Source organism: Betta splendens, chromosome 2 (genome assembly GCF_900634795.4).
Source record: "Betta splendens chromosome 2, fBetSpl5.4, whole genome shotgun sequence".
Lineage (NCBI taxonomy): Eukaryota > Metazoa > Chordata > Actinopteri > Anabantiformes > Osphronemidae > Betta > Betta splendens.
This window is the reverse complement of record NC_040882.2, coordinates 6,910,210-6,926,364: the sequence shown is the minus strand read 5'-3', so window position 1 is coordinate 6,926,364 and position 16,155 is coordinate 6,910,210. Positions and strand designations below refer to the sequence as shown.

The 16,155-nt window shown below is 44.8% G+C and overlaps 2 protein-coding genes across 4 annotated transcripts; one reads left to right on the top strand and one right to left on the bottom strand.

Moving 5' to 3' along the window:
- Window positions 1-41: 41 nt before the first annotated feature.
- Window positions 42-15,155, bottom strand: steap3 (STEAP family member 3, metalloreductase). 3 transcript variants are annotated; one of them, XM_041073696.2, is made up of 7 exons: window positions 14,041-15,155; window positions 13,062-13,177; window positions 4,483-4,725; window positions 3,903-4,169; window positions 3,290-3,817; window positions 3,054-3,218; window positions 42-1,681 (listed from the first exon to the last, which is right to left on the bottom strand). In XM_041073696.2, exons 3-7 carry the CDS (start codon window positions 4,708-4,710, stop codon window positions 1,394-1,396), a joined length of 1,476 nt encoding a protein of 491 aa, XP_040929630.1. In that variant the 5' UTR covers window positions 4,711-4,725; window positions 13,062-13,177; window positions 14,041-15,155; the 3' UTR covers window positions 42-1,393. The 3 variants fall into 3 exon arrangements, with proteins under 3 accessions (XP_040929630.1, XP_055360371.1, XP_055360368.1); XM_055504396.1 differs by lacking the exon at window positions 14,041-15,155 and having other exon boundaries at window positions 13,062-13,220; XM_055504393.1 differs by lacking the exons at window positions 13,062-13,177; window positions 14,041-15,155 and adding an exon at window positions 5,551-5,677.
- Window positions 9,864-13,472, top strand: LOC114867370 (complement C1q-like protein 2). Its single transcript, XM_029169999.3, has 2 exons — window positions 9,864-10,725; window positions 11,386-13,472. Exons 1-2 carry the CDS (start codon window positions 10,129-10,131, stop codon window positions 11,563-11,565), a joined length of 777 nt encoding a protein of 258 aa, XP_029025832.1. The 5' UTR covers window positions 9,864-10,128; the 3' UTR covers window positions 11,566-13,472.
- Window positions 15,156-16,155: the final 1,000 nt, after the last annotated feature.

The window sequence follows — 16,155 nt, the reverse complement described above, 5'->3', positions numbered from 1 at the left end:
ACGTCTACAAAGTAATATATTTCATTAAGAACAGGAAAGACTGATGTATAAAACGTTTTATTGCTCATTCTAGAAATCTCTGTTCTAAATATTTCCATTCATGTTATATATATATTGGGACATAACTATGACACTTTAATTTACATTTATAAAATATGTCCGTCTTTTACCAAAATGATACTTTGGTAAAGAAACAGACAATACAAATTACTTTTAAACAGAACACTTTCTTTTGTTTTTTATTTGAACTTTTTCATTGTTCAAACAAAAAATGTGTAACAGCCAACTTACATTTTTTAAACCACATCTTCATCAGGTTGTATTAATACAACACTAATAATACCAACAGTACCCACAGTGAACAAGTGTTTCACTTTACTTCCACTAGGCAAATTAGAGTTAAACAACAATACCAGAATATGAAACAGTATAAAAATGATTTGGTGGGATATGAAACACAGCAGACACAAATGTCTACTATTTTTAAAATACAAGTTCACAACTCAAGTACAGCATCACACATCGGTATCAGTGTAGTGAGATGAAATGTTGGCTGTAGCTTATTTTATTTTGTAACATTACTAATATGTTCAGATGTGGTTGTCTGTCTCTAAAACTTCATCCACTCTACTTTTGGATCAAGTGCCAAGATGGTGTGAATATGTTTGTGTTGTTAGGATGTGTGTGCAATATGATTGTGTGTGAAACCTTTTAGTGATAAATAAGAGAGTTCACTGGAAGACTTCAAATAAAATATTAAATATGTTGGAGAGATGGTCTTGATTTTTAAATAGTGTGGCATAAGGTTTTGTCCTACCCCAATAATTTTTAAACAGCTCCTGTGACAGCAGATTGATGTTTCATATTTCATAGACGTGTTGAAGAAGTAAAAAAAAGCACTGACCTCACCTTAGGGAAACACATTACAGCATTAAAATCATCATTTATAAATGTTGACCTATGAAGACGAGGCCACGTCAGTGTTTCAAATTGTAACAGTGACTGTTTTGCATTAATTTAACCAGAAACTAATACAGTTCTTCTTTCATTCTGGCTTAAGTAACAACAGAAACAATAAATTAAAAGTAGAGAGACAAACTAAAAAGTTTGATTTGAGTATATAGTGCAATAATTATAAGGACGCTACTGTACTGTCAAGTTTCTCTAAGGAAGAACTGATTCATTTGATAGAAACAATCGCTCACACCTTAAACCTCTTCATTGACTTTAGAGACCAGCTTTCAATACACAGCTAAAGTCTCTAAATCATTTACCTTCTCTGCGGCTACAGGTGACAGGTGTTTAAATTCATGCGCTCACATGAAAAAGAGCTCTTGTTTTACAGTTGTCCGTGGGCCTGGGTCTTCATACACACATCTAACATGCATGCCTCTCACACGTTGGTGACGTCCTCCAGCCCGTTGCAGCCGCTGTCGTCTGGCAGAGTGAAGCGGATGTTCCTGCTCCTCTCCCAGCCGCGGCGGATCTGTCGGAGTCGCTGAGCCACGCACGGCATGAAGAGAGCCAGACGGCCCAGCAAGACCGTGAGAGGCAGAATCAGGACCAGTAGGAATGTGGGAGGCAGGTAAAAGCGGTACTGGGCCGAGGTGAAGGCACGGTCCCAGCCATAGAGGACTGTGTGGAGGGAGGCCATGGACAAGGCACAGTAACCTAGTATGGACTGAGGGGGAGAGATGAAAACATTTGGAGATGCCCCATTATAATGAGCCTATTCTTTACATGCAGCCCATATGTTTCAAAGGAACATACAATTAACAGTGTGACTCAGTTCACAGCAGGCAACTGCTTTTGTTCACTGTGGCTACTACCAACCCCAAGGAAAGGCATGGAGCTACCACTCATGACCCAGATGAACCACACCAGTGCATGTGTGTGCAGATGCCGCATGATGCACCTACAGGGCCCACTAATTACAAAAACTTCCCAAGGTTGACTCGTGCAGAGGCCAGAGGTTAAAAATAGCCTCCCGCTTCATTGTTCACACACTAACTGGGATGAGCGGACTGTAATTATTTCCACTTGACATGACTGATGACTGTTTATCACAGCGCTTTAAAAAAGTACCGATGGGGAAACACACAATTGTATTCCAATTATTAATAGGCAAAAATCATTATATATCATGTATATATTTATTATGGGATTTACTCTTTACTCTGGGCTAAGAACTACAACACTGATTGGCTCTGGCATTAGCTTGTTCCTTAAAACAAAGTCACATTCTTGTCATTTTTGTAGAGTAAAGCAATTTCATATGACTCTTTTCCATAACTTATTGAGCACCAACAGTTCAACTGTAAGAGTCAGTTACTGCCTATCTGGCATTTCTGAACAGACAACCTGGGCTAGAGACACAGTTTGACCTAGAGTGGGCTGTGTTCTGCCCTCGGGTTCGAGGCTGAAGCCTAATGTGTAATGGATGACTTGTGAATGAGACTGAATCACCCACTCATATACAGTACGCACACAAGTTGACTGCTACAACACGCAGAGACGTGCATACATGAAGCACACACCACACATGAAGACACTTGCTGCCCACAGCTGTCCTGCCGTCTCGATGAGCCTGGCAGAAACTTGCCTTTCGCCACGCCGACTGTCGGCACATGACTAATCTGACGTCCACCGGATTACAGAGAGATGAAAGGGGGAATAAGCAGCACAGACGGACATCAAGTCCTGCTAAAAAGGAGCCCATGGGTGGGTGGGGGGTGCTCAAAAGGGGAGAAGGGAGAGGGGAGGAGGGAGGGAAGTGTGTGTGCACTGAGTCACAGCACTCCTGATGGCTCAGTCACAGCCCAAGTTTAACACTAAATCTGGGGCAGCTGGACAAGGACAAACACAAGAACCACAGCCCTTGTGTGTGTGACTACGACAACATGTGAGCACATTGTTCAGGGAACACAGCGTGAATCCATGCGGACATTAGCATGACACCTGTCTGCCTGCACGGCGATGCGTCATGCTCCTATTTTAAAGCTGCAGCATCCGATGCACACATGAAATCTGTGTGTGTGTGTGTGTGTGTGTACCTGTATGAAGCTGAACTCCCTCCAGTTGACAGTGTTGGCCACAGAGGGAAGGGACGCGACAGCCAGCAGAGACAGCAGTCCGAGGGCCATGATGCCCACAGACAGGTAGAGTTCCATCCTCCACACATCTGTGTCGACCCACGAGTCCTCCACGTTATCTTTTACCTGGATAATAAATATTAAATCTCAAAGCGAGTCCATTCAGTTTCGCCCACACGTGAAATCAATGAACTCACCTGTTTAAAAGCCAAGTTGAGCATTTTGAAGCGGGCAGATTTCCTCATCGGCAGACACAGACTGTAGATGGCGTGCAGAACGGCGCACAGGAAGCTACACAGCCCGAACTGTTTCCTCCTCGTCAGCCACCGGTCCAGCCAGTTGGGGAAGCGCTTGTACTTAGTGCCCCACGTCAGCTGGAGGAAGGCAGCGAATAAGCCAGGCAGATAGACCAGCGCCAACATCACCAGCGCCACCGAGGGAAGGGTGACGTTAACGAGCTCAATGGGCATTTTGTAGAAAGCACTCTTCCCTGCGGTGATATAGGGCTGCAGGACGTCACGGGTGAAGTTGTACAGGTAGAAGAAGATGAACAGGCAGAGCGTGCAGAGCATGGGGACGCGCCATGAAGGGAACAGATACAGCGGGAGGTTCTCAATCTCCAGGGAAGAGGAGAGGAGACCCATATCGACAGGGATGAAGCCCATTCTGCGACAGACGCGCATCACAGCGCTCTTGGCTTCCCGACTGTCACTGCACAGCAAAACCTGAACAGAAATAAGAAGGTGCTAAACAGAAATATGTCAGATAAATAATTGTTTGGTAGTTTAAAGGGTTGAAGAGGAGTCATACCTGCCTGCTTCCATCCCGCGGTCCCACCTGGAGCGTCCAGGCTGATATGGTGTTGAACCCTTTGACTACAGAGCTTTCTGGGAACAGGTCGGCCAGTTGCTCAGCGTTGGAAGGCCCTTCCTGGTTGAGCCGCAAACCATTGCTAACATCCACCAGCGTTTTTCCAGCCAGTGCCGGCTTCAAGCCCACCAGCGTGGAGTGGTGCTCGGGAAACACGGCCACGAAGACCAGGTCTGCCTGACTGGCTGCCTCCATCTGAGAGGTCACCTGGAAGACACAGAAATGATTAATACGCTGCACAAACTGAGTGCACGTTAGTAAAAATCATACTGATGTGTGAAATTGAATACAAAGATATTTTGGAATCATGAAATCTGTCCACAGCTAACAGGCACAAATGTCACTAGACTCACCTCCTGAACAAAGCCTGTGTATTCAAGACAATGTGATGATGATAATTATTATCCCTTGTGGAGAAAGCATGGGTAAACACATCATTTCCACCACAGGGAGAGACACATAAACACTAATTACATGGTGAATGCGGATGTGTGTGTGCAAGTATCACTGTATGTGTCACCTCAGCCTCTTCGGGGAAGAGGGCCACGGCTCGCTTGGGGGTTCGACTTCCCACCACCACCTGGTAACCGGTGGCCACCAGCCTTCTGGCCAGCGAGCGAGAGAAGTCGCCTGTACCCAGGATGCCAATAACTGGATCGCTGGGTTCAGCTGTGGCGGCTTCTGGATACCTGTAACGGCCTCCATCACCACTGCCTTGGATTAAAGGCCTCGACATCTCATCAGGCATAATACACAGACAGATCTAGACAGAAGAGACAGAAAAAGCAAAAAATACTACAGCGTACATTTATGCAACAAATGGCTGGTTTGGAGGGAACATTTACAGAGGGGTCACTGTTATTTTGTCGTGGACACCAGTTGTTACGTCTAGACTAGAGAGCTGTTATTTTATCCAGCGCTACACCCGAAGCCAGAGTAATAAAACATGTGTAACATGGAGTTAAAAGACAGCTGTAGCTTTGCCAAAAGGTCCATATCAGTCATGCCTGCTCTTTTTTTAGAACCCACAACTAGGATTCTCCGCAGCTGCGAGGCTCAGTTCAGCTGCCCTAGATCCGCACCTCTGCATTATCAACATATCCAGTAATGACGTTAATGCAGACCACGGGTGAGGAACAGAACATGCAATTAACTGCACAGAAATCCGCCACATCCTTCTGCTGTTGATGCTAAACGTTGACTCACGCCGTAAACAGAGAAAAACGTCAACTTCTACGAATACGCTCCTGAGCTTTTCATTCAGAGTTGTGCCGAATTCACTATGAAGTCACTACGGTTCAGATACAGTTACAACCAATGCGTCAGTTTCTAGACTTGATTAGTAGGAGACAAATATATTGAAACTGCCAAAACTACACCTTAATTCTATTAATCACAAAGTGGAGACACTTTGCTGTCCTTGAAACTGACAGTAAGCGCGCCAGGAAAAAGTCAATCTTCCTCACACGAGGGAGCGACACAGATTTGCATGAAAGCACGCGTTAAAGACAAAGCAACAGCTTATATTACACAATTTAACCTTAAATGACACATACAGCTATGTTTCCCCTAGTTTACAGTTACTTACTCGCGCGCCTCTCAGCACTCTGCAAACTCGTGCGCTTCTTCCTGATAATATGACGTCCCAGGCAAAGCCCCGCCCTGGCCACGCCCCCACCTGGGTCCAGCAGATAATAAGCGATAAGCGCTACAAACTGTAACACGCAGCAGACAAAGACAAAATAAAACGACTTTGTTGATAACGAGCAACAAAAACCGTATAAAGTGTGAAATTGGGGGTTTAACGTTACTTAAAATTAAAACACTTATTTAAAAAATTTTAAAAATTTAAAAAGGCTGCTTAAAGATATTTTTTTTTATCAACACACCATGAGTGGGGAATATAATTGCTGTAACACAGGGATGGAGGCGGGGGTTGTAAATTATATTGTTTTAACATTAACATATACGGTGCTGTCAAAGGCAGAGGTACTGAAAAAATTAATGAAAGTAATAATAATAAAACCACTAAGCAAAAAAACGCTTGACCTGTAGAGTTTTGCGCCATTTTTAAACTTTGTAATGTCACGTGTCTAATGGATAAAGAAGTGGGCAAACTGTTGCAGAGCATCGCAGAGCAGAGGAGGGAGGGCTGGGCGGAGTGAAAGTGATACAGCAGACGGGGAGTCCCGTGTTACTGCCGCTATCTTTATTGCCAAAGGGAAAGACTAGTCAAAAAACACATTTTTTTTCAAGTGGGTTAATTATTGATCGTTATTTAATTGTGGATAAACAATAAATAGGACGATAAGAATTGTTACTAATTTGGCGAAACTGTATATACAGTTACAGTATAGCGAGCAGTTTTGATATGTGTTACTGCGACTATGATATCGAAGCAAAGACATTTTTTGCCAAGAGCATGAAGACACAAGGCTGCACCTGACAGGACCAAGGACTGAGCCATGAGGCACACCACATATAAGCCTATACAGGCACCTGCGTGGGAAACCACTTACTGACATGTATAATAATAATAATGTAATACAGTTATTTTCACACTGTTCTGATTTGGTTTCCCTGTTTACACATCTTGTGTATTGGCCTTGGGATTTGAATAAAAAAAGCAAAAACAAAATCGTGTTAAAAAGCTTCCTGACCGCTGGTAACACACTGTCAGCATGGCTTCATCATGTCTGCCTTTGCCACTTGCAAAAGGTTGAATCCCCCTGGCTCGCAGACACATCAGTGTCCCCTCATACAAACACACACCACAGGCAAGCTCGCCTGGCCTCTCTGTTTCACTTTCTCTTGGCCATTGCCTCATGTTTGTTTACATCGTTTAAGGTCACAATGCCTGACATATATATCCGATTCTGAGATTCTTCAATTAAAGGTATCGATTACTGTCGCCTCCCGGTGTGTTAACACATTGATCTTACCAAATCAGAGGTTTTCTACTCCAGTGACGACAGGTTTCATGTTACTGTTTTGCCAAAAACAAGTCAGTGACCTGAACCTAATATGTTCACTTAAATAGTACAACAAGGTCTCTTAACATTTCCTGGCCTCTGCAGCTAAGAACTGTAATTACATGCTCCAGTTGTTGAGGACCAAGTATTGAATCATGATTTACAGTATGTATGGGTGGGATGTGAAATATTGTGGCAGAGAAGTCATGAAGGGTTAGCGCGAGACGAGCAGGTGCAGCTGTGTGAACATGTGGCAGGACCTCACGGTTGCACACGGCCAGAGGAAGACATTTGCTTTGGTACTTTCAAGGGATGAGGTGTCTCCAGTGCCCTTCGTCCGGGATTAGGGTCACATGTTACGACAGGAGCTGATGCTGCAAGTTCTCATCGCTGTCTTGTTGTGGTTCAGTAACTGTTTCCCACACGGATTTACAATAATACCTTGTGACATTTTACTCTAAGTCAACACGGTATGTTTTGCTGATGCAAAATTAATGTAATTTCACAAGTAATTAATCTGGCAGTAAAACACAGATGGAAGCTACAAGTCACTAGTTGGGAAGGGCTTCATTAGCGGCTTGTCATCACCTTTTTTCATGGTTTTGAGTGACCCATGAATTACAGTAAAGAATGAAGTCCATGACTAAGTGTTGAGTATACCTTCTGTGCATATTTTGTATTCTCTATCTGAATTGGAAAAGTAAAACTAAGGTAGACAATCTTATAATAATAAAATGTAAATGTAGGCAAATGCATAGAAAAGCAGAAAATGGCGATAAAAATGAATGGATAGAGGCCGATTACCACCGTACTGTAAACAGTCGGTTGGGCTAATTAGTTGTGGTAAGTTGGTCAAGTCGCTTAGGTTTGGCTTATATACCAACTACATTTGCATAAGTGTGCAGGCAGCTCAAGGTGAACACTTTGTCTTATCCTATAGTTTGTGTTTATGACACAGCAGTGCACCAACATGCAGCATGATTACAAGTATTGCAGTGCCCCAGGGCAGGATAATCTCAGCAGCTGCAGTGCATAATGTGGACAGTGTGTCGTGCATGGCTCACCATAGCCTTAAGACACAGTTCACTGTACTAATCCTGAGTAAAGGTCATTTCTGCAGTCATGCAGCAGAGTTGAGGACTGTTCTCCTCACACTTATTTTTAAGGGGTGTGTTTTGCAAATGATTGTTGTATTATTGCCGAAGACCGGCCGCCCATTTCAACCTCAATTTCCTGTCTGACCCAGCTCTATCATGCGCCGTCTCACCTTCAGACATGAGCAGCCCGGCCGGAGCCGTGTTCTGGGGAGTTAAAGCTAAGAGGGGCACAAGCTGCAATTGGTTGGGTGTGGGGCTTCTGCAGTGTGACCACAGGACTTCAGCTAAGCCTTGTCTTTGGCTTCTGAAGATTTCTCCACATCACCTTGAGCTCTAAAGCCTCTGTTGTGGATGAGGGGCCTGCGCTCCAATTCCAGGTGCTTAGCACCCAGCTTGCAGTTTTGAAGTATTATAGGTCCTTCGGGGGAATAGTGAACCTAGAGGACAAAATCAATGGGCGCTTTTATTTCCAATGAGCAAAGACTGTGTTAAGTGGGTGTCTCAAAAGCTTGCACTCTTTGGAAATAACCACTGGAACACAGTGATAATAGTCCTATTCATCTGACGTGCTCATAAACCACATGGTTGTAGCCAGCAACCTTAATAGGAGGAAAAACAAAACATGCTAAAGAGGCATTTAAAACAAATCTGTATGCAATGGAGTGATGACTGCCTGTTCACAGCAAGAATTTTAATTTGCCGAAGAATCTACATTCAAGGCCTGTGGCTCTGCCGCTCATGAAACAAGACATCAAATATGTCCCTGCAGCCATGGGGAGGTTGGTAGCTGAAGGTGTCGACAACCGTCAGACATCTCTGGTCCATTCCCTGCATATATTATGTGCTTTCCTCCCTCCTGCTTGCCTTACTCGCCCTGTAACCCTGTGTGTGTATATATGTTTGTGTTTGTGTGTGTGTGTGTGTGTGCAAAATGACCGATGCAGTTGGACATTTGATGTCACCACAGTAAACCTGCCTTCGGCCATTTTGTTTGATGTTTAAGGGCACCACCGTGGTCTGAGTCAAAAATTAGAGTATGCTGTTTATTGTTAAACCCGACTTTAAGAATGCTGTTGAAATTGTGTTACTCCTTAATTTATGTTTGTTCATTTAGGAAGTAATTTAGGTAGGTGCAGTAGTGTCATAAAAAGCTACAGCTACAGAAAAACTTGCCAAATATGAACATATTCCTATGTTTAATTAAATTAAATACTTTTATTTCCATTTTAGATTATTTCATTCATTTATTTATCATTTCTAATAACCCTATTAATCGTTCAGTGCCACCCTTAATACCAACTGCGCACACTGGAACTTTGGGCACCGAGACGTTCTGGTTGTCAAGTTGTGGCACCATAATAAATAACTTCCTGTTCAGCATTTAAAAATAAAAGCTGCATTTTCAAAGATGTTGCACATCTGCCGTTTATTATTAAAATTGAATCGTTTCTATGTGTGTATTGCATTTTAATGTTGTAGATGTAGCTATTTTTAACTACTTTCTTCAACTCAATGAATTTATAAATTCTGTAGAAATATCATATTATAATGTAATGTACTAAACATTTCTGGAATTCAGTAGAAAAGCAGTAGCCCATTAAATCCTTATACTCAGGCAGAATTCTAATTAAATATTGACATTGACGTTCGATTAACACAGATTATCAAAAATTTCTAGCTGGGTCTAAAACGCCTGTTGCCAAAAAGTTGACGTGCGCCTTTATTTCTATAACATATTTGAGGGCCCCGGGGGAAATGTTTTAATTTGAAGGTCAAGTCTTCTCTCTTCCCGTCATGTTGACGCGCACTGTGACAGCTGGACACAGCTGGTTGCGCGCGCCCATCCATCCAGCCGGGACGCGCACAGGCTCCGTGGTCACAGTCGCTGCCCAGGGGCTCGGAGCCACCAATTAGAACAGCTGGTCAGGGAGATGCACACATAATTGACTACATCTCATTTGTTTTTTTCTCCTAAAAGTCCCTCAGTCCTCTGTCACGATTCCGCTCCAGAGAGGCTCCACGGGCTTTCTGTCGTCCATTTGCCCCAGAACCTCGCGGAGGAAGTGGTCGGTGGTCTTCCTGGTGACTGCTGTCGCGATGGTTTTGCTGGCTCTGGCCGTTGCTGTCCCGTTGCTGCTGCTCCGCTCATCTGAAACCTCGGCTCATTACTACGAGATGATGGGCACCTGTCGGATGGTTTGCGACCCGTACAGCCCCAAACCGGGCGGCGCCACGGCCATGGAGGTGATCCAGAACGTGAACAGCGTCGCGCCACAGCCTCCGATGGCGCAGGGGAGCCGCGGCGAGCCGGGGAGACAGGGCAAACCGGGACCCAGGGGCCCGCCGGGAGAACCGGGACCCCCGGGTCCGAGGGGGCCACCGGGAGAGCGCGGCGACGGCAAGATCACGTTCCCCGCGTTAAACGGAGCCGCAGCGGACAACGGAGAGACGGACGGCGCCAATTCAACGGTCAGCAGCTTCAGGATCGCGTTTTACGTCGGTCTGAAAAATCCGCACGAGGGATATGAGGTGTTAAAGTTTGACGACGTGATTACAAACTTGGGGAACCAGTACGACCAGAACACCGGGAAGTTCACCTGCCACGTTCCGGGGATCTATTTCTTCACGTACCATGTGCTGATGCGCGGAGGAGACGGAACCAGCATGTGGGCTGACCTGTGCAAAAATGGACAGGTACCGTCAAAGAACACCAAAGCACTGTGTGCCTCCAGCTGCGAGGCTGCTTAATGTGTGTGTAGAACCAGTTAAGATAAGAAGTCCATCAAAAATACATAAAACAAGATACCGCTTTATACATATTTTTAAGAATCGGATCTGATATTCTGATCCACACACGCCTTTACGCACAAAAGGCGCACAGCTTCGCCCAAGGCTTGTCCTTTTTACTTATCCTAACGCGAGTTATGTAACCGTGTATGCTTGGGAATCGTCATTTTAATTACTTTAAAGCACGATGATGAAGGTTTCGGGATAGACCCGAGCTCCGCCAGGCAGCTGCGCTCATGCGTAAATCCCGTTTGGATGAACAGCTCCAGCTGAATGAGGGGCAGACACGAGTCTTAACCGTATCGGCGTTAATATAGATGATGCCAGATGATTTAAAAGAGTCTGTTTTTTTAAAGTCCAGTCTTTTCTATTATGCTCTCCCTCCCCTTAAATTCCCATTTTGCAGATTGTAGTCCTTTTATGCAACAAATGCTATTTTTATATTTGCATCACTGCTGTTTTTCCCCCCACTTTGCCTCTCAGGTATGAATGAACTTTTGCACTGGCTTATTATTTCTGCTGCGTTCTCCTGCTTATCCCACGGAGTCTTGTTCCTTTTTTCACCAGGTTCGGGCCAGCGCCATAGCTCAGGACGCAGACCAGAACTACGACTACGCCAGCAACAGTGCGGTGCTGCACTTGGACTCTGGAGACGAAGTCTATGTCAAACTAGATGGCGGAAAAGCCCATGGAGGCAATAACAACAAGTACAGCACCTTCTCTGGCTTCATCCTGTACCCCGACTAAAGAGCCTGGTCAACAAATATCTATCCTCACTGGAAACAGTTTTCATTAAATATACGGTCAACTATGTTTTATCTTGATTTGACGGTAGGTGCCACACAAGCACAACAGTATCTGTGACTTTTTATTTAGTTTTTTTTAGTTTTTTTTTTCTAACATCTGTGAAAAAGCTGAGGTTGAAGGTAATTTTAAGTGAACGTCAAAGCAAGAACCTAACACGTGATTTGAAAAGGGAAACAGAACAATGATGCCACAGATCACCTTCCTGGCTGCTTATAGAGTTTTGTTTTTGAAGCACTGTGTATTAATGGTGTTTAATGTTAAAAGCCTGAATGGTGGGAAAATTACATGAATATATATATATAGAGAGAGTAGTAAAAAGTCGGGTAAGTTCTTGTGAGAGCACACCTGAGGTTTGGACTCTAGGCCCAGTCACACTAGCTTTAAACAGTGACATCTCCCAACAAAACCACTTCATTTTAGTACAAATCGAAGCGTTGCAACAAAATCCACGCACACAGACTTTACATCACGCTGTGGTGAGCTCTCGTTGTGTTGCGTTCCGCCACATTTCGGACACAGCGACACAGCTGCGTGTGCGCTGGACGTTTCCTCCAGCGCACTGGCCGCCTGCCCCAGCCCGCTCTCAACATCACAATCACTTGTCACTGTACATTTTCATTCAGAAGCATTAATATAATAAGCAGCTGGCGCCAAAGTTCAACAAAATCTGAACCTCCAGTAGCTTCCAGGCCCATGCGATAGAATTTTATCCCCAGACACGGTCCGAGCTAGCCATGAGGCTAGCAGTCTTCACGTAGCCAAGCCTGCTAGCCTAGCGGCGCTACAAAGCTAGCAGGCTTCACGTAGCCCAGCCCGCTAGCCCCGTGGCGCCACGCGGTTTTGTTTACCCCCTATTCTGCTGGAGTAGGCGCTGCCGAAGGGAAACGGTTTGAAGGCCCCAGACGCACAGGGAGCTACATGTAGCAGCTCTGTAGCATGCGTTAGCGTCCTCCTAGCTGCTTGGCAGGACAGCGCTTTGCACACTAGCAAGTCGCAGTTCACGCCAAGCAGGAAGAAAAAAGCACTGAATTCATTTTGCTGTGACATTTTTCCAAGTGTGACCAAGTGTTATTAAAAACTTAAACTGGTTTTATTCATTTTTTTACAGTTTTGTTTCATTACTATTACTACACGATGGAAAATCTCCCTTAAACAACCTTTAACTAGGACTGGTTAAATGGATGTCTATGACATATAACAGGCTTCATACATGTCAATAAGCATTGATAAATATTACTGCTCTGTAAAAACGTCTGAACAGCTCCACAACAGGAAATGTGAGATAATTCATTTCATTAATTAGGTTGATGAATCGGGTGTTTCCTGTTTCATGTCACACGAGCTTCTGCGAGTGGTCTCCAATCTGTCTGTGCATGATTTGTTGTACACCTGCCTGAAAACCAGTGTGTGTCTGAATGTGCTGCCTATAAACCTACCTCTCTACGGCGCGTCCTACGTTTCCCAGGTGTCTCCCCAAACGTCCTTACTTCAGCTGGTTGCTGCGTGAACCCTGACGCCAGCCTGCCGTCCAGCACGCAGTCCAGTCAAGGCTCTGTACAGCAAACACATAGAGTGACTTCAGAGGTTCTGCTGAGTTCTTTATGTTGTATTACACAGTTGTTGTTTACTAAAATGTCAAGTAGAAATGAAGGTTATTATACTGAGCCACATGTTTTTTAAGGGGACATTTCTGCAGGATGCTCCTGTGGATCTGACAGATATACAAATGTTACAACCTACAGTAATGATGTGTTACACACTGTACCACACACTAACTAATCATGTCACTGTACAAGCTGATCCTATATTCTACAAGAAATAAAACCGCTCCTGTGTTTCACTTCTGATTAACTTGTACTGAGTTTTGCAAATACTCTGCCAGACTCAAATATTGCTTTAAGCCTCTATTAAGATGAAGGCTGATTTGCGTGTTTGATTTGTTTTTGGTTTTTTTTATCCCACGCCCTCAGGAAAACACACAAAACAGCTGTTTACACTCCACCCCTATCGATTTAAATGGAAATCATGAAACACAAATATTAGCTGGATAAACATCTATTAAGATGTTGGCTTATTGTCCTGATCTCTGCAGACTGCCTCCATCCTCCACGCCCCCTTAGAAGGCACCTTGTTATTCCTGAGCATGTGTGAACCCGACGGTCATGTCATCATATCCTATTCAATACAACTCGGACTTGGGCAGATGTGAAATAACCAATTCTATTTTCACACTTCTCAAGATTTAGAGGAAGAAGGGATTGAAGGGTGCGGTGCTGCAGCTCTACTGGGTGTATTTTGCAGATTCAGGAAAATGTAAAGTTGTGTAGAACAATTGCACAAAACTCTCCGACGACATAAAAATGCAGAGACCATCACCCTGGAGTGGCCATTATGAATATCTGCACAGGGACTCACCTCTAGGTCAACATGCATCTTGATCATTGTTTCCCCAAAGCTCAGCAGCGGTGAGAGTGAAATTAGCTGGAGGGACATACTAATGAGATATAAGGGAAATACAGTGAGCAGAGAAGCAAACATGACTTTATCAATATTATTTGTCTGGTTGATGCTTCTTCACCTTTGCATTAGACACCCACAAATAAAGTTGGCATCAGATTTAAAGGATCTTCCTCTGCTCCTCGTCGCTGGAGCCCCCACTATCGCAGTGGAATTAATTCCCCATTTAGAGTGACACACATTTTGGTGACTACAGTTTCAACGCAGTAATGAGCGCACGTGCATGTTTAGTGAAAGTGGCCTCTGAAGATTCCTTGTGAGTTTTTCTGGAGGCTGTTAAGCGTCATCTAAAGGTAATGAACACAGACCTACGACTCGTCCCGTGTCCATTCATCCATCCATCAGTCTTTGACGCAAGCGCTCCACATCTGACACTGCGGATGAAAGCTGGAAAATAAACGCTTAGAAGCAGACAATCGATAACGCAGACACGGTGAAAGATAGGCTCGTCACAAAACATCACATCTCCTAAATTCAGGGGCTCAAAAATGATTCGAGAGACCAAGGTTCTCTGCGGGGCGTGCTCCGCTGCACAAGACGGCTTCATTCGGCTGATGTGACCCTGTTCAGCAACGAGGCAGCGACAGTTCACTTTGTTAACGGCCGTGGGTTAAACCTTCCTGGCGTGTAGTTTACGTATTGTTACCATAACCAGACACGGTTCACTCATTGTGGGACGCAGTCATTGTTCACGGAGGTTTGGAAGTGTGAACTGAATGGGTAATGTCACTACAACAGAGGCCTTTAGAACTGTTTAAAGGCCAGAGAGCGATTGTCTTTTGAAGGCTTTCAGCCCCCACTGCCGACACATTTAGGATGAAAAGTGGAGCTGCTGACACCAACTGAGACATCAACAGCAGTACGTGTGACTGGCTGCTAGAGGGATGCTCACACACACACACACACACACACCCACACACCCACAAACACACACACGATAGATGATCAGGCTGCTCCATCCCCCTAGTGTCGGTGACAGTGAGGGATTGCTGACTGACAGACAGAGTAGGGAAATTCTCTGATGGATGAGATAAGTGGGGCAAGGCCACACACACACACACACACACACACACACACACACAGTTCAGGGGAATTTAGCTTGACGGCTGAGCAACAGGCATCGTTTGGGAGTAATGATAGTATGTGTAGCCAGGTCTGCCAAGTTGTGTGTGTGGCTTGTGAGTTTATGCCGGTTGTAGGCACCACCTTCATCAGCCATGATTGTTTTTAATTAAACCCTGTGAGTCTAATCTAATGATAAAATGAAAACACACACACACACACACACACACACACACACACACACACACACACACACACCAGCCTGCTGCCCAAACATGTGTCTCCGGCAGCCAAACACAGTCTGCCTCTGCTGATTTCAGACAGTGGCTGATTGCCAAATGGACATGAAAAATTGCTGCCGACAAGCTTTCTGCACAAGCACCCAATCATCAGGACATTTTTAAAACCTCTCCTCATTCTTTCACTCCCGACACTTTTTTTTCTCCACCCAGCAATGATTGATCCATGTTCATGTCTGAGATGCAAATGCCAGAGTGGCATGAGCAAAATATAAAGGGGGGGTGGGGGGGTGGGGGGTCCAAAGGGAGCTGCAGAGAGAGTGATAGATGAGAGTTCTCACTTTAATTTAACACACATAAAGACGTTCTGCTTATCTTCCTCCGCTGTTGTGCAAGTCTTATTCGGGGCCGATGCGCTCACGAGCCACACAGCTGCAGAGAGAAGAGAGAGCATTGTCAGTGGGAGGTTCAACAAAGGAGCTGTAAGCGGCGCCGCGGCGCATTAAAGATGGAGCCGGGTGCCGTGGAGCGATCGCTGCCTCACTGCTGTGTGATCATCAGCTGAAGGAGTGTGTCTCAAAGAAATGCACTTGCACAACGACACACACCTGACTGAAAGCAGAGCCCCTCAGTCAGAACTCTGCTTGATGGATGCACAAAGGTCACGTAAACTGGAACTGTGTGTTGTGACTAAGGCCTCAAACAGCAACAG

Bases quoted from the DNA above. Each gene is read 5' to 3' on its own strand.
- steap3 (XM_041073696.2), bottom strand. From the start codon at position 4,710: ATGCCTGATGAGATGTCGAGGCCTTTAATCCAAGGCAGTGGTGATGGA. The intron at 3,219-3,289 runs GTGAGTTCATTG...TTTATTATCCAG, and splicing joins TCAACTTGGCTTTTAAACAG to GTAAAAGATAACGTGGAGGA. The intron at 1,682-3,053 runs GTACACACACAC...TCTCCCCCTCAG, and splicing joins GGGAGTTCAGCTTCATACAG to TCCATACTAGGTTACTGTGC.
- LOC114867370 (XM_029169999.3), top strand. From the start codon at position 10,129: ATGGTTTTGCTGGCTCTGGCCGTTGCTGTCCCGTTGCTGCTGCTCCGC. The intron at 10,726-11,385 runs GTACCGTCAAAG...TTTTTTCACCAG, and splicing joins ACCTGTGCAAAAATGGACAG to GTTCGGGCCAGCGCCATAGC.